At 42.9% G+C, this 18,410-nt stretch overlaps 1 protein-coding gene across 2 annotated transcripts in view; it reads left to right on the top strand.

The window, feature by feature from the left end:
- The window catches only part of KCNK10 (potassium two pore domain channel subfamily K member 10), a 133,590-nt gene that overhangs the window by 76,619 nt on the left and 38,561 nt on the right, over window positions 1-18,410 (top strand). For both annotated transcript variants that reach the window (XM_038545496.1, XM_038545495.1), the window contains exons 3-4: window positions 3,222-3,339; window positions 14,980-15,140. In XM_038545496.1, coding sequence (XP_038401424.1) covers window positions 3,222-3,339; window positions 14,980-15,140 — 279 coding nt within the window. The remainder of the gene's footprint in view (window positions 1-3,221; window positions 3,340-14,979; window positions 15,141-18,410) is intronic.

Raw genomic sequence — 18,410 nt, 5'->3', positions numbered from 1 at the left:
CCGACATGGGGCTCTCTGATCCCGGACCCTGGGATCATGACCAGAGCTGAAGGATGGAGCCACCTAGGCGCCCCTTTAATTTTATTTTAAATGCAGAGCAGTTAAGCTCTCACCAGCTCCAACAGCCAAATGAAGTTTGGTGCCTGCATTTACATGTTTAAGGATGTAGACTAATTAGAAACGATCCTTCGAGAGGTGTGTCTACCTACATTCTTGGGCAGTGGCTGTCTTCCTCCTCATTTCTGTCTAGAGGTGAGCATGGTGGTGGGGAGAGAGGAGTGCCACACATAGAGGAGAGGTCAAAAACCATGGCTTGGACCCAGTCCAGATTTGAATTCTGGCTTCACTTCCTGGCTATGTGGCCTAGGGCAAGTTCCTTGACTTTCCTGAGCCTGGTTCCCTTATCTCTAATGTGGGGATAATAGAACTTTCTTGCAAATTGCAGAAAGATAACACTTCTAAAGCACCTGGATAAGCGCAGGAACTCAACAAAATGTTAATTTCCCTCCCCTCTCAACCTCAACTGACAAATGCTTTCCTTGAGGGCTACATATATAAACATTAAATATTTATAATTGCATAATTCAAAAAAAAAAGCTTAAAAAGGAATCTTACTCTGGGTGTTTTTGATGAAACAAATAATCATCCCCACTTGTCTTTGCTGCAAATCTGTACTTTTAGGTACAGCTTATGACACTTATGTGCATTTCTCAGCACAGTGAGACTTGATTGAACCCCTCCAACTCTCTATGTAGCTTCAGAGACACTGGAAATATTAGGTATTGATCGTGTGATTTGAACCCAATTAAGTGGCTGAGGCTTAGAGCTGTCCCCAGGGTATTCCTTGCAGGTGGATTTGGCAGAGCTGAATAGGTAACGAGAACATAAGCACTAGTTAAGGCTTGTGCTTTGGTCTGATGGCACTCACACAGCGCAGTGAAAATGGATATTTTGCCAGCAGAAAGGACTTGCCATCTGTCTTCCTCTAAAGCAGAGCAGACCGTAGCCTCTGATGAGTAAGTGATAGTTGTCAATTAGGTCAGTTAGACATGGGCTAAGACAGCTGGTACACATCCCGTGCGGCCGGATTTTAAATCCTGGGGTGCCAGGGTTTATTTTAGAAAGAGCATCCAGTGTGGTAGCTCATATTCCTGGGGGCAGGAAAAAAATAAACTTTAACAGAAAAGATTTTTTTTTTTTCCTATGGCCCAGTCTGTTGCCTGGGGGTCTGCCAAATTGAGTCCACGGCATGTTTTGGTCTAACCTGTGAACTAAGAATGGCGTTTGCATATTTGAAGCTTTGTAAGTGGAAAAGAAAAGAAAAACATGCAACAGAAATCGTATGTGGCCCACAAAGCCTTAAATATTGACTATCTGGCCCTTGCAGAAAAAGATCACCAATGCAGAGTCAAGAGAGTTTGAAATATCTGAGGTTAAGGAAGGCAAGAGGTAATGATGATTCACTTTTTTTGGTTAACCTGACTTGTGGCAAACTGTGTGCCTGTCCTAACAAAGCTTCATGGTCGTTGTTCAGGATAAATACAATCACATTTCAGGATTTAATTGTGTCCCGTTATCTCCACATGGGGTCATCCCAACTTTGTCCAGGGACCAGTATCTCTATTTGTTGTTTCAGAAGTAGCTCATATGTCTGTCACTTCCCTCTAAAGGGCTCACCTGTCATTTCCTCATCACAGCTCACTTGCTTCAGGATTCTTCCTACACTGTCCCCTGGCCTGAGAGGAGTCAGCAGGGGCCAGCTCAGAAAGGGCTGCTCACGTATTTTCCACCTTAGTCTGCACAGGCGGAGTCCAGGCAAGGATTTTCAGCTGGGGAGTATGTGATCAAAAACAAATTAAATATACGTGGTGCAAAAGTATGAGCTCTGGGAAGCAGGTATCTGTGGGGGCTGCAGTATATGGATTGACCTCCTGGAAGGAGTGAGGCCTGGATTGGACACTGCAGGATAGGCACGATTGGGGAAGGGCATAAGCAAAGTTCCAGAGGTAGAAGGGGGTGTCTCATGGAATGTCCTTCCTCACGTTGGAGCTTTTCCAGTAGTGCGAAATGAGGTTGGATCATCAGTGTGGCCAATTTATGTGAATTGAAGGTGTATGGAATTCCAAATCCCTCAGCCAGTGAGGAGTTATTGTCACTTTTTTAAAAAAGAGCAGTGTGTGTGTGTGTGTGTGTGTGTGTGTGTCTGTGTGTCTGTGTGCTGAGGGGGCAGGGGTTGTCAAATGACAGTCATGAAATTGGTACTACTTGTTACCCTCTAACTCCGTGCTGGGCACTGAGCTGAGGGCATTACACAGACCATCTCATTTAATCCTCAAAACTCTGAAAAAAAAAAATCCTCAGAACTCTGTGGGGAGAGGTATTATCCCTGGTTTGCAAATGAGAACATTTGCATTTACAGAGGTTAAAATAACTTGTCTTCAGTTCTGAAGTTAATAGTGGGCAGAGCCTTGCTGGTCTGATCCGGGAGCCCAAGCTCTCACCTCCTGCCATTCCGAAACAAGCTGGCGTAAAACACTTTAACAAAAACAGAAAAGGGAATAATGAAAAGCAACTGAGAGCCTGCCTTCTAGGAATGACATTTTGGGTGACAATCCTTCTAGACATCTTTCTATGTATATACACAGTGATATGTATGCATTTTGCATAACCCATGCCCAGATTGCCTAAATCCTGTGCCTGCAAATTTCACATAAATGGCACCACACTAAATATTCTAGTTTTCTCCCCCATCCCCCCCTTAAACCACTTTTAAAATTTTCCTAAATGGGCATATGTTGTCACTGCACCCACATTTGTGTAACCAGTCCCCTCTGGATCATTTCAGTTTCTTTTCTTTTCCTTTTTTTCTTTTAAGATTTATTTATTTATTTGAGAGAGTGAGAGTGAGAGGGAGAGCATGTGTGAGAGCAGGGGGAAGGTGGGTGTGGAGGGTGGGGGTGGGAGGCGCAGCGGGCTAGACATAGAGAAGAGTCTCCAGCTGACTCCCTGCTGACTGCAGCGCCCAACTCAGGGTTCCAGCTCATGACCCTGAGGTCACGACCCAAGCTGAAACCAAGAGTCAGACACTCAACTAACTGAGCCACTCAGGTGCCCCAATCATTTCAGTTTCTTGAGGAAGGAAAAAATTTGAGAGCTTTTTTTTTTTTTTTTTTTTTTTAAGCTTTTTAACTGAATCTCCTGCTTTCTCGCTCTCTTTGCAGCATGCCCTTGACGCTGACAACGCAGGAGTAAGTCCGATAGGAAACTCTTCCAACAACAGCAGTCACTGGGACCTTGGAAGTGCCTTTTTCTTTGCTGGGACTGTCATCACCACCATAGGTATCCGTTCGTTTGCTAATATCTTTTCCTCTGGGGGCCAGCCAGAGAAACAGTGCTGGGTCAACCTTTGGTCCTAGAACCATGGCAGCTTGAGTGTGGAAGGAGGCTCATGGAACACGGTCAGATAACTGTGGTAGTTGTTGTAGTGGCTCTCCCTATAAGGCAAAGCAGACTAAGGGGTTTCACTTCTCAAAATGAGAGGCGAGAGAGCCTCTAGTTTGAAAGGACCTAATGAAATGGTCAGAGTGGAGAATCAAAAGATGGAGTGGCCAGTGGAGCTCAAATTCCCTTTTACAAATTGTACTTTTTACTAAGGTTGCCTATGAGAGAACCCCAGAGTTCTACAAAGTTTGTTACGAATGCAGCCAGTCTGCTCCTCCCCAGTGGTGGCCGGTCCCTACCTCCCCTGGGGCAACCACGCTTATCTCTTCTGATTGATTTTTTTGATATTCATTTCCTTGTTTTTGTTAGGGATTATTTTTTAACTTCTGATTGTGGAAGGTGAGAAATTACAGTAGTTCCCCCCCCCCCCCCCACACACACCTCACCCAACCTCATCCACACTTTTGCTCTGTGGTTTCATTCACCCTCAGTCACCTGTGGTCCAGAAGTGGATGATCTCCCTTCTGATGCATCATCAGAAGATGACTAGTGTGGCCTCATGCTAAGTCACAATGCCTGTGTCCTTCACCTCACGCCATCTCATCACGTAGGCATTTTTTCATCTCACAGCATCACAGGAAGAGGAAGAGCAAGTACGGTACAATACGGTATTTTGAGAGACATTCACAAGACTTTTATGACAGTATATTATCATAATTGTTCTATTTTGTTATTAGCTATTGTTGTTAATCTCTTCCTGTGCCTAATGTGTAAATTAAACTTTATCATAGGGATATATGTATAGGAAAAAACGTGGTATATGTAGGGTTTGGTACCATCGGTGGTTTCAGGCACCACTGGGGTCTTGGAACATATCCCCTGCAGATAAGGGGGGATGTCTGTAGTTCTCTTTCTTCCTCCCTGCCCCACCGAAGAGGGCTCTCTTCCCATCTTCCTATCTTCCCAATATAGCTTGATTAGATTAACAGTGAATGTTTGCATGATTTTGACCAGGGAAATGCTCTTTATAACTGATCCTGTAGTGATCTCTGATGACTTCTTTCCTACACTGATTTTTGTCTTACTATATCTATGTGTGTCTTTTTTTCTGATTCTTGGAGAGTTTTATATTTTTGTGTTGGGGGTTAACTTCATAATCATACATAAGAAACTTAGTTTCCCTTCTTCAAGCAGTATTTATTAGTTCCCTATCATAGGGGATGACACCTCTTCTTCTCTCCATGCAATTTTAGTTGACACCATCCTTTTAATGTTTACTTTTAAATGATTAAATATGCTTACAGTTCTATTCGGTGATTTGCTCACTTCAAATGGTAACTCTTGGCTCTCAGCTATTACATATCATGCAATCAGTGAACTTACTCAGCATCTCAACTTCTTTGGCCCTTGGGCTGTCGATGATTACTCATGGTATCACTCTGTAATGTCAGGGTATATGGTTTACATTCTGTTCTGTTACCCTGACACTTATATTTGTTTTAGTCATCGTTCCATGGTTACATATTGTCACTGTTCTTCTCTAGTCTTTCTGTGGTTTTGCCCATCATCACTTGCTCAGTGGAAACTCATCTTTAAGTAGTTGCCTTAAGAATGGCTCATGGGAGCAATGTTCCTTGAGTCTTTACATTGCTCAAAATGGCAGCCTTATTCTCAAGGGGCAGTGTTGCTGGAATCGAAATTCTTTTTTTTTTTTTTTAAGATTTTATTTATTTATTCATGAGAGACACACACACATACACACACACACAGAGGCAGAGACACAGGCAGAGGGAGAAGCAAGCTCTCTGCGGGGCACCCTATGCAGGACTCAATCCCAGGACCTGGGATCACGATCTGAGCTGAAGGCAGACGCTCAACCACTGAGCCACCCAAGTGCCCCTGGAAATGAAATGCTTGACTCACATTTTCTTTTGGAGAAAGAAAAACACATCTTCTGAGTGATAGCCCACTCTTTTCTGATATCTGTGCTGCTGTGGAGAAACCTGACACCAGCCCAGTTTTACTCCCATTTGTAAATGATTTGACCTTTTTTGTTTGGCTACTCAAAAGGTCATTTATCTTCGGTCTGATAATACTAGTAGGTTTTGTTCCTTTCAGCAAAGTGTTTTTGATTGTCATCTTTAAACATGTTCTCTGCCATATGGTTTGGTTCTGTTCTTTGGGGATTCTGACTATACGTATATTGTCACTTCTTTGCCTGTCTTCTGTGTTTGCCGTTTTGCCCTTTGCTTCTTTTTAACTCATAACATGTGACTTCCATTTTGTTCATTTTACCTTCTCTATTCCTTTCCTGTTTTTGCACAGTGCCTATTTTGCTGCGTGCTCCTTCCAATTTTATTTTCATTTTTGTGATCATCAGGGGACTTTTTTCCCTTCGTGTTTCTTTCCTGAATTCCATTAGCTCACATTCCATTTTCCCTTGTTATCTTTCTGATTCTTTCCTGATTTCTTGCTTCTATGCTTTGTGGTTTTACTGTGATGGTTCTTGGGAGTGATTACTTCATAGTTGGTCACACTTTTCATCTGGTTGGGGCAGTATTTTTCTGCTCAGTGTCTTTCATCCATTGGTGAGGTTTGCTGCTCCTTCCACAGTTTTGAAAAAAAATAGAAGCTTTATATTTATGCTGGGCTGATTTCCTTTTTAAATTCTTGATACCCAACAAACTGGATTTGCCTGATCCAGCTATCTGGCAAGTGATTCTGTGGGGCTGGAGAGAGGAGAGCCGGGAGAGGTAGGGTAACCTCCCAGGTAGTGCATTCTCAACTCTCCGCTTTTCTGTTGCCAAAGAGAGAGAGGGTTTCCTGCAAATGTGACCCATCTATGTTATTCTCTGTTTAGTCCTGCCTCTTTAATCTTTCTGGACAAGATCAAGTACAAGGGGGCTTCTGCTGCTCTCTCTCTTCACCCTGTTTTTTATACTTGGTGCAAACAAGGATATCTCTTTTGAAGTTCAGAATGAGACCCTTACCTTCATAATTGGATTTTTGCTGGCACTTTCTGGGATTTCCCACTGATGGGGTCTTTCTTCCTTCTCTGTGTTTCCTTTCTTTCTTTTCTTTTTCCCATACGGCATCCGTCTAACTCTTTTAGTAATCCTTATACATATGAGGGAAGATATCAATAAGATTCCTTTCCCAGTTCTGCTGAAAGTGAGAGTTTTCTGCCCCTCTACAAAAATATAGTCACACTGTAATAAAAATCCTCATTCTAAGGAATGGGAGACACAGCATTGAGAGAGGCCCCTCTGCCATCGAGGTGGGACAATCTCATCATTAACATCTTTTATGCTCTCTGGGAGGACCTCCCTCATCTGTTGCTCTCTGAGGTGCAGCTATGCCTTCTGGAAGTTTCTTCCCTCTCCATTACCCTTCATGACTACCTCTTTTTTTTTTTTTTTAAGGTATTTATTTATTTATTTGTGATAGTCACAGAGAGAGAGAGAGGCAGAGACACAGGCAGAGGGAGAAGCAGGCTCCATGCACCGGGAGCCCGACGTGGGATTCGATCCCGGGTCTCCAGGATCGCGCCCTGGGCCAAAGGCAGGCGCCAAACCGCTGCGCCATCCAGGGATCCCTCATGACTACCTCTTATGTGGCTGTTGGATAGTGTGCCCTCCTTGGAGGATATACATCTTTGATGATCTACTTCCTATTGGTGCAAGTTTCAGAGGCTGAGGATTGTTTTATTATTTGTTTGTTTGTTTATTTATTTATTTATTTATTTGAGAGAGAGACAGAAATAGCCACAGAGATAGTGAGAGAGAGCATGAGTGGGGTGGAGAGGGAGAAGTAGGGAGCCTGACTTGGGGCTCGATCCCAGGACTCTGAGATGATGACCTGAGCTGAAGGCAGACGCTTAACCAACTGAGCCGTCCAGGTGCCCCTAAGCATTGTTTTAGAGGCACAGGCTTTTGCTGCTGTTTTTAGACCTTGCCTTTAGGACCTGTGTTGTTTCTGCATTGGTGTGTTCAAGGATGTTGTATGCAATAAGAAAATTCGGGATGAAAGAGATTTAGCATTTCAGCTCCTAGCAAAGGAAGCAGGGTGGTCTAGAACCATTTGATATAAGGGCAAAAATTGCTATAAAACTCAATGGCACCCAGGAGCATCACTGTAGTGGCTCAGAGAAGACCAGTGTTGGGTTAAATTGTGTTCATCAGTCTGGTTACTAAGATGGAGAAATGTATTATGCATTTTAGGAGGGTTTATAGTAAAATAATTAAAACTAAGGAAGTCTGGGCCACTTCAAGAGGTGCATTTTGGAAAATGCACTCCAGTATCCAGTGTTGGATCCATGAGACATTAGTATATGTTAAAGAAGACAGAAAAAGGAAAATCCTAATTTTCTTGGTTTATAAAATGGTTAAATCAGTGATCTGTAGGATGCACTTAAAAAAACTATAGCTATGTTGGAATGCACACTGATGTTATTTATTGTGTCAACTTGTTAGGATCCCAGGGGCTTGGTTTATTCATGACCTTATATGATGGGAAGTGGTGGTTCCATCTGCCTAATGAGAAATATTTGATACGTAACATTCGCTGCCCTTTTTAACGTGTGTATGCTGGAATCTTTGAGTTTGTGTAAATCACTCTTAGTCCTTGGTTTCTGCTGCTTGGTATCCATACACTTATACACCCTCGTCTCCTGATAATAAGTTCCTGAGTGGTCCCCTTCCATATGCTTGGCCTCTAGGTCTCAGGGAATGAATCACCTTTTCTAGACCAAGAAATCTAGTGCTTTGCATGTGTCTGGTCACAGTTCTTGGTTTAGAGGTGGATGTGAGATCTAGATTAAGCCAATAAGAAACCCAGTCCCTGGGCTTTTGCTTATCCTTTGGAGGAAGTGACTTCCTCTCTTTCTCCGTGGAGGTAAATCTGGAAAGAGATAGGCCCAAGATGCTTCAGTCATGTTTTTGGCTAGAATTCAGATAAACTAAAGAAGCAGCAGAAGAAAAGCAGAGTGATAAATGGGGTTCTGCTAACATCTTTTGAACTTTGGGTGAAGCTACCCTCTAAGTGTTAGGAAATAAATGTTAAATCCCTTATTTACTGGGGGCAGTGCATTTCTGTTTTTGTTTAAGCTAGACTGCATTGGGTTTTCTGTTACCTAAAACTGAAAAAAATCTTAAGTAATACACATTAATGGGTCAGAGATCACAGAAGGTCCGTAAGTGTCCTCTGACCTCAATGGCCTGTGTCTGACCCTGCTGGCAACTGCAGTTTCAGGGGGTATCCCCCACTTTCTTTGGACAACTCACTCTTGATGTCTTCAGCGAACATCCTATAGGATGAGCCTCTGGGTTCAGGTATCTTTGTCCTAGCTGCCTGGTAGGCTCTATTGCCACTGTTGTGGGAGGCAGGACACTATGTCTTTTCTATGCATGGGATGAAGACCCTTCCTCAAAATCTGAAGGGAAGGTGCTAAACAGGAAACTACTATGAAACAAGCATACAAACAAAAACCAACCAAACAAACCCAGCCCAAATTACAAGTCCACTTTAGTATCTTTATTATCATGGCTCAGTATTAATGCTAGAGACTGGGTCCTTGTTCTATTCAATTGATAGAAGCATTATTTTCTCTCTCACTTTCTCTTTCTCTTAATTGAAAAATAATGCACTGTAAATTGAAAACCACTTAGCTGGCTAAATTTTAACTCTAGAGTGAAGGATCTTTGTAAAATCATACAGTTAGAGAATTCTAAATAAAAACTGAGCACAATGATGGTAAGAATAATGAGGGAAAGAAAAACTGTGTTTTTTTTCCCAATTATTTGGTGGTAAATTCATTCATCATATGTGGTAAAAAGGTTATAAGAAAACTCAGAGCCCATGAATTCTTTAGGTTCTTGAGAAATTTTCCACTATTTAGGAGTTAAGCAGTGGAATGGCTGGAGCAGAGGAGCTGTCTTCTCATTACTTATAAAATATCCAAACATTAGCCTGCTTACTAGAGTTCCTATAATTTGTGACATAATACTATAAACATTTCCCTGTATTACTAAGATTATTTGAAAAACATAATTTTAATTGGGTTCCATTGGATATACTACCCATACCATAGTCACATGGTTGGAGGCTTAAGTTGTTTCTATTTTGTGACAGTGTAATACCACAGTGAAAATCTTTGTGTGTCAAGTGTGGTCTTCATCTCTGGTTGTTTCCTTAGGGGGATCCCCAAGGAATTGTGGTGTCAAAGGACATGGATTTTTTAAAGTCTTGGCAAATTGCTTTCCAGAAAGACTCTCATGAGCCGCATGAGGTTATGTACTTCTCAGACACAAGAAATATGTGTTCATTATTTAGAATGTGTATAGAGAGGTCTTAGGAATAACAGTCTTTTCTGAAAAACAGTGATACGACTCAGGATCAGAGGTCCCTTTTATCTGAAAGTATCAAAGTACTTCTTTTTAAACAAGGTTTTTTATGTTCACATATACAAGAAGGCTTACAAATATGTAACAACAGGGAATATATTAAGGCACTTCTCCAAACTAGGAGCCATGTCAGAGGAAGACTAGACTCTGTTCAGTCTTTGCTTGTCCCCTTTCTCAGTAACTAATTCTGATGTGGGATAGTCCTGTTCTTGACTGTTGACTGCCAGTGGGTCCCCAGCAACGAGGGTTTCTAAGCTGGAGGAGTGATGCTCACTCCTTTGTTCAGTTGCTTTCCCACAAACCATTATTTGTAGAAGGGCAGCAAATGATGGCATTCTTACCAACTGCTATGGAATGCTGGTAGATTTTAGTCTTCAAGGCATTTTTGGATTGAGTCACTTGACTTTACTCATATTAGAGAGAGCCCCTGGTCAGGTCCCAGATAGTAGCTAGTCACTGTCACTTGCCCAGTGAGTGGCCTTAATTAAGAGTTGTACCTGCCAAAGTACTTTGCAGCTATTTCTACTTATGCAGCACCTGAACTGGATGCTAACCTGTGGCTTTGGAAATAGCAGTCATTGCAGCTAATGTTTACTGAGTCTTACTAGGTGCCAGGCACTGAGTTCCACATAATTATCTCACTTAGTCTCTCATTAAGCATATCCAGTAGGTATTATTCTTTGCCTTAGTTTACCGATGGGAAGACTGAGGCTCTAAGATGTCAAGTAACCTGGACAATATCTCATAGCTAGTAAGCAGTGGAGCCTGGCTTCCTTCACCAGGATCAGCTACATAATGTGTAGGGCCCAGTGCAAAATGAAAATGTGGTCCCTTGCTAAAAAAATGATTAAGAACATCAAACTGGCAATAGCAGATCCATCAACCAAGTATGGGGCCCTTCTTAGTGTGGGTGCACAGATTGCATCCCCTGAAAGCCACTTTAGCACCCATAGATGTTCTGATTCTAGAATGCACACTCTTCACCAAATAACAGGGTTGAATAGCACATGGTTTGGCAAAGATTTGACTTTGGCATGTGAATAGCAAATTGAAGTGTTACACATGAGCTACTCAGGCAGTCTTCTTTAAACATCAGCTTTCTCTACAAAAAGGGCCCAGCACTGTTTTCTGGCTAGAGGTGAACGCAACTAAGCCCTGCCTTGGTCCACCTTTTTGTAACAGATGATCCTTGCTGGGCTGGTCATCTGCCAAAAGTCGCTCTTCAAACTTCTTTTGCTTTCCTTAAAGCTAGTTCTTTTTCTTTTCTTTTCTTTTCTTTTCTTTTCTTTTTTTTTTTTTTTTTTAAGGATTTTATTCATTTATTCATGAGAAACACAGAGAGAGGCAGAGACACAGGCAGAGGGAGAAGCCGGCTCCCTGGGGGGAGCCTGATGCGGAACTTGATCCTGGTACCCTGGGATCATGCCCTGAGCCAAAGGTGGATGCTCGGGGCAGCCTGGGTGGCTCAGCAGTTTAGGGCCTGCCTTCAGCCCAGGGTGTGATCCTGGAGACCAGAGATCAAGTCCCACATTGGGCTCCCTGCATGGAGCCGGCTTCTCCCTCTGCCTGTGCCTCTGCCTCTCTCTCTGTCTTTCATGAATAATAAATAAAATCTTTAAAAAACGAAAAACAGAAAAATAAAGATGGATGCTCAACTACTGAGTCACCAAGGTGTCTCCCTTAAAGCCAATTCTAATGTCCTGGACTAGTTCTCCCTGACCAATTGCCTCTCTCGCTGCCATGTCACCTCATTTCATTTCCCAGATGTTGCTGCCGAAGCTGCACCAAGAGATGCCATACCCCAAACGCAGCGGTGGGCCCCTCCAACCCACTGAGCCGGTCCCAGTGACAGACATTCTGTCCCTTGTCCTAGCACTGTGGGAGAAAGGGGAGTTTCTGGAGGGAAGACAGGAACCAACCCTCTCTTTTCTCTTGGGGCTTAGTTTTCCTGGAGACGTATTGTTCACAATTGATCCCTTCCTACAGAAAACCCCGGGCAAGACGATAATTGCTAATACTTACTGAGTGCTTACTTTGTGTCATGATTTACATGTATTTAATCTCCACAGGCAACTCGTACTTTGCATGTAACCCATTTCATCTTTTTTTTTTAAAGATTTATTTATCTATTTTAGGGGCAAGAGAGGGGCAGAGGGAGAGGGAAAGAGAGAATCACAGGCAGACTCCATGCTGAGTGTGGAGCCTGACATGGGGCTCGATCCCATGGGCCTGAGATCATGCCCTGAGCTGAAACCAAGAGTCAGGTACCTCTCCAACTGAGCCACCAAGGCTCTCCTTGTTTCATCTTTAATAGTTGCAAGGCAGATACTGTCAGTAGCCCCATCTCAGAAGAGGAAAGTGAAGCAGAAAGATTAGGGAAATCCTTAAGATCTGAGAGTCAGGAAGTAGAAGTGTCAGAACAGGACGCTCTATAGTCTCTAATCTTGAGCCTATATAACCATCACTCCCTACTTCAAAGTTCTGCTAAGGATTCTGGAAGGATGGGCAGGGCAGTCTAACAGGCCCAGTAAAGTAGAGCCAAAAATCCAGGAATGTGGCCCTCCATTGCCTCAGAGCAAAGCTCCAGAATGTTAAAAGTCTAGAATGATAGGGTTGAGGGCTCCACTGGAACAGCTTTTCCATATAGTTCATCAGAGGTAAGGGACACACACACATACACACACACACACGGGTGTACACACACACAGTGCACAAACACAATGTTTCTCAAGAATGGGAATTACCATATGCCCAGTAAGAAGTGATGGCCTTAAATATATTTAAGGGCTTCTTTGAATATCAATGGATATTACTTCACTGGGGTCCTTACCCAAGAACTTTGCTTTAACTGTAGTTTAGTGTTCTACTCTGTGAAACACTGAATAAATAAGGAGCCAATGGTAATAATAATACTACTAGTAATAATACCACTTTGCATTGCTATGGTACTTTACAGTTCACTTATTTTTGCACATTATTCTTGAACCCCTCTCACACTGGGATTTGCAGAGGCTAAGTGAGCCTGGGGACAACCAGGCAGAATGAGGTGGAATTGGATTAGGAGCCTCTGCCTTCTCACTTCCTTGTCATGCTCTTTGGATGATACCAGAAAGTTCCCTGAACACAGTCCTTAGCCAGGCAGTGGGGCATATCCTCACCAAAGGCTGGCGGAAGAGTATGCACCTCTTGTCTGGGCTAATAAGATGCCTATTCAGCAGGCTCAAAGCCTCAATTTGTTTGCCTGTGCTGTTGTCTACAATATGCTTCTTTCTGAGATACTGAGACTAAAGAAAACCCACATTCTCTGACAGTGATTGGGCAACTCTGAGACAGTCGAGCAAGAGTCATAAATGTTTCTGCAGGTTCCCATCGATCTGTGTGAAGCGAAGCTGTGTAGGCACATTTATCCCCTTTTCAGTTTAAATTGGATTATTCTAGAGGGGAACACTTAGAAAAATGGTTTTGCCAAGTCTCTGAAAGCACCTGGAAAATAGTTCCAGGAGCCTTTTTTTTTTTTTTTTTTTGCAGTATTACAGTGGAAATGGTGATGAGTAAAAGGAACGCAAGATGAGGAAGGCTTGCCTGAACACTCATTTGAGAAATGGAAACTGTAATTTAGATAATTCATGATAAAAGGTTTCAATGAGTCTGACAAGAAAATTGAAAAGGAAAATAGCCAGGTGACTCATCACCCAAAGGCAGACAGCAGCCGTGAGTTCTCTAGGTTCATGGAGGGTGCAGAATGGGGCAGCGCTAACATTGTCCCTGGCTGTGCTGCGTCACTAACATGCCCACAGCCACCAACCCAGTAACTCACCCACTGCATGGATTTAGAAACAGACTCCCTGACTCCACGAGTTACCTAATACGGGATAATAGTTAGGTGACTATCCAGATGCTGGGTAGCATAACATTGCAATATTCATTGGCGGGAAACTAAATATCAAGCAATTTAGATTCTCATCTTTCTCTAAATTGTGCTAATACCATGGCCTTTTCCTCCCAGCACTACTTTTCTTAGCCCCATCCATATAGAGGAAGCCTGGTGCTCACTATACATAAGTTGCTTCCATAATCGCAGAATTCTTAAGAATGCAGGTGTTGGTGTTTTCAAGCACTATTTGAAATACATATGATAGACATGGGTATAAAAAGATTCTTTTATATTCAAACGTCCATTCCTCCAATAAACATGTGTTTAGGACCTGATAGCCCTTGATGAAAGAAGCAGGTGGGAGGAGAGGCAGGACCCAGAGGCAATGCAAAGTTCCCAGTAGAGAGAAAGAGAGCCAAGTAGAGCTAAACATCACTGTCAATGCAGGAAGAGGCACAGTCTTCCTTCCCTTTCTACTGTTTTCAGGCTTCTCAGGGTAGGGCAGTATGAACCATGAGTCCTTTCTGAATTTGTGCTAGACCATAGATCCTACCTAATGTTGATCACCCATCACCCTTTGGAGCGAAATGTTGAAGACAGCAAGTCTGTCAAGTGGAAGGGATGCTCATGGGATGAGACTGTAAAGGACAAGCTCTTTTCCAATTAAAAAAATGGCAACGGCGAACCTTCCTTGGGTGTTCAGGTCTCCCTGAACCACAGCTGTCTGAGATATTTGGTGTTTCTGAAATGAATGATACTGGTTTTCAACAGCAATGCAATTCTGGGTGATAACAAATTTCCTAAAATATAATCTAATTATACACATTAAGATCCAGGAAGCCTGGATCTCCTTAAAACTGTTTTCAGGGGGCAGCCCGGGTGGCTCAGCGGTTTAGTGCCGTCTTCAGTCCAGGGCATGATCCTGGACACCCGGGATCAAGTCCCATGTCAGGCTCCCTGCATGGAGCCTGCTTCTCCTTCTGCCTGTGTCTCTGCCTCTCTCTCTCTCTCTCTCTCTCTCTCTGTTTCTCATGAATAAATAAATAAAATCTTAAAAAAAAAAACTTTTCAGGGAGAGAATGGAAAGAAGCAATGGAACAGTGTTCTGAATGTTAGAGGCCCTTTAATGATGCTCTACTCCCTGAAGCTCATGCAGTAGGCGAGTACAGAAACCCTTCAAGAAATCTGCAGATTCTCTGGTTCAGCTCTCTGATTTCTCTCCCACCTTACCACTCTCCCTCTCTTTTTACTGTTTCTCACCAGGGTATGGGAATATTGCTCCAAGCACTGAAGGAGGCAAAATATTTTGTATTTTATATGCCATCTTTGGAATTCCACTCTTTGGTTTCTTATTGGCTGGAATTGGAGACCAACTTGGAACCATCTTTGGGAAGAGCATTGCAAGAGTGGAGAAGGTCTTTCGAGTGAGTACTGCATCTACTTAAACCCTCATCTCTGTGATCTAACTGGCTTTTTAGCCTGATGGGATCCAGAAGGAATGATCAGGGTATTATCATATCATTGTTACTTTTAGTGGAAGGGTTTAATGTTATAATTGTATTTTTTTATTTTGGCCAGTGGTAGTCACAGGTACTGTGCCTAAGCTCCCTTCTCTTTAGCAATTTCCCTCTTTACAGTGGTATTTCTGGAATCACAACACAAGAGGGTTAGCTACACATTTGCCAAAACTAGATTTTTCTGAAGATGGGAGGCATACTCAGTTCCAGCTCCAAGATGGAAGTTGGGTTTCTAAGTGTATTTGCGATAAAGTAGAGAAGTAAATCCATTTGTTTTGTTATCGGGAATTCTTCATTCCTTTTTATTTCCAACTCCAGTATCTTAGGCTGATCCTAGCTTCTGAGACCTCTTCCAGAAGCCTGCCTTGTCCAGATACTGAGTCATGCTTTGTATCTGTCTCTTTATGGCCCCACCCTCTGTCCTCTCACTTCTGAGTGCTCTCTCAGCAATAGTACACTGATGTACTAATTTATACTGAGATGTTGATGATGATTACCAATATCTTGGTGGGTTTTTCTTCCTGAGAATACTTACCTTTATTTACTAAAGATGGCATTCCTGGCCTCAGTGACAGGCTTGTGGAGCAGAAGTGATTGGCCCGGGGTTCCCAATGCCCTTTAATGAACACGTATTCATATGATTTCACAGAAAACTTGTTTGACTTATATGTCACATTGGTTCTTCTCTCTTTTTCATTATTGACCCACTTCTCGATTCTTTCAAACCTTCTTCAGGGAGTTGTTTCTGAGGATGACTTAATATTTAAAAACGACAACTTGAGACCTTTTTAGAATCTAGGAGTATGGCCACAGAGAGATCAGTGGTGAGTTCTAAAGCTGCACTTGCTTTTTCTCTCTGAGACAAGAAATCACGACTTCTCTTTAGAAGAAGGCAAGGGAGCTGCCAGGTGAGCGGTTTCAGGTTTGTTAGATTGGAAGAACAGGGCAGGAGAACTGACTTAGAGCCACCTTTTAGGAGCTTAGTGATGCTGGGTGAAGCCGGCCTCAGTTTACTCATCGGTGAAAGAGGAGGATAGAATTCAAATCCACTTTAGAACGTTTTGGTGATGATTAAATGAAATAATGTATGGAAGAGAGCTTGGCACAGGGCCAGATATGAAGAGTGCAGATCTGCTGTGTATCTGTCTTCCAAAAGAAGCCCTTATTAATAGCTGAGCCACCCATCCAGGTTTCATCTGAGGAGCTCAACGGTGCATGGATTTTCCTGGAATGTCCCACAACCTTTGCTCCCGGGTGCTGGCTTGGCCAGCTGGCTCTTTAGAGCATGAACTTGGGCCCAGTGGTCACCATGGAAACCGTCAGAGCTCAGCTTCTCTGCTTCTCAGATATTCAGGTCTCCTGAAACCGGACATGGCAACCTGTCTCCAAGAGCCATTTGGAACTTCTCAGAGGTACCCTTTTAGCCACCACCTCCTGGCCCCCTCCAAGATAGAGAGAAGTGAATCTGGTGGGTTGAACATGCAGAAGAACAGGATTCAAATGGGGAAATGGCTGATCTGGCATTTTTATTTTTATGTAGCTTCTCTAGATCTCAGTTTCCTTATTTGTAGAAAGAAAGGATTGCACTAAAAGCTTTTGAAATTCCCCCTTAGGGGAAAAAAATTCATTACTGTATTCTAAATAAAGGAAGAGATTGCTATCATTGTGATCACATCTGCTCCTGAATTGGGGGACTTAGTTTCCCCTAATGAATTTCGAACTGTCAGTGGGGAGTACTAGTCTCCTTACCTTAAAGCTGCCTCTCAGATGGATGGTTCAAAGGACTCTGGGACAGAGCCTTAAAAACCTTGCATTTCATTTTTATGCTGATGGCGCACTCAGTTCCTTGCAGCGCCATCAAAGACTGGGAGTCTTTTAGGAAGGAAACAGCAGTATATTATCGAATTGGCAGCACACGATGTATGCATTTGCAGAACATTGGAGGTGGTGTTGGAAGGGGTGATGGAGTTCCAGGAGGAGTATGAGCACTCTCCCTGAATACACAAACAACCCCTTCTGCACTTCGCTGGCTGCCTGTAGCTTTGGTGGAAAGTCTCAAAGCTCTTTGCCATTCATTTAAACTACATCTCAAAGGCCAGCTCCTCTTAGGTGATTATTTGAAAAATTGAAAATTTCATAAATCGACAAAGTGGGGGTTGTGGATTTCTAGTTCCCAGAGGGAAGATACATTCCACCTCCCCATTCAAAGATTGAGTCTTTTCCTTCATCTGCTATGTTTTCTTTCCACTGTAGGGGAGAGGGAATTTTTAGTGGAGTAAAGATAAAATATGAAATAAGCCTTCTGGGTGCCTGTGTTCTGAGATGACATGATTTGGGTCCTTCTACCACATGCCAGGGCTGAGACTCATTTTAAAGAGTTGCTGGAGGTTAATGTATTATTTAGGAATGCTTTTGGCTGTAGAGTAATATAGTATCTGCTTATTGGGGTTTATGTTGGATGAATAAATAAAACCTTCCCCCCCCCATTTTTTCCATTTTTCCCTTCTGAAATCAGAACTAATTGAGAAATAGACATAAGAATCTGATGAAGATTAAAACGTTAGCTTTACTGCTGATCCGCTGAGCAGAGGATGGAGATATGTGTGTGTGTTTTTAAAGGTTTTTAATTTATTCATTGGAGAGAGAGTGAGCAAGTGAGCAAGTGCACAAGTGGAGGTGCAGAGGGAGAGGGAGAAGCAAACTCCCTGCTGAGCAGGGAGCCTGAGTTCGGCTCGATCCCTGGACCCTGAGATCATGACCTGAGCCACCCAGATGCCTTGTAGCTTTGGTTCTGATGCTGAAAAAGACATATTAACCACTTCACCCTGAATCGGAACGATTTCCCTGCCGGAGTAATTTTCTACTGATGTGTAATACATTATCACAAGTGCAGAAGCTTAAAACAACACCCATTTGTCATATCATAGTTCTGTAGGTCAGAAGTCTGAGCGGGCTTGGCTGGGTGCTGTGCTAGGTAGAGCATGGGACTGAAATATAGGTATTGGCTTGAGCTGGGCTCTGGATCTGCAGAAGAATCTGCTTCCAAACTCATTCAGGCTTTGGCAATGGTTGTAGGACTGAGATTCCTGTTTCCTTGCTGGTTGTCAGGTGGAGGCCTTTCCCAGTTTCTTAGGAGTTGCCTGAATTCCTTGGCACATGGCCTTTCCATCTTGAAAG

This window comes from Canis lupus, chromosome 8, assembly GCF_011100685.1.
Source record: "Canis lupus familiaris isolate Mischka breed German Shepherd chromosome 8, alternate assembly UU_Cfam_GSD_1.0, whole genome shotgun sequence".
In the NCBI taxonomy this organism is placed as follows: Eukaryota; Metazoa; Chordata; class Mammalia; order Carnivora; family Canidae; genus Canis; species Canis lupus.
Note: the sequence above shows the minus strand (reverse complement) of the source record. Positions and strands in the feature narration are given on the sequence as shown.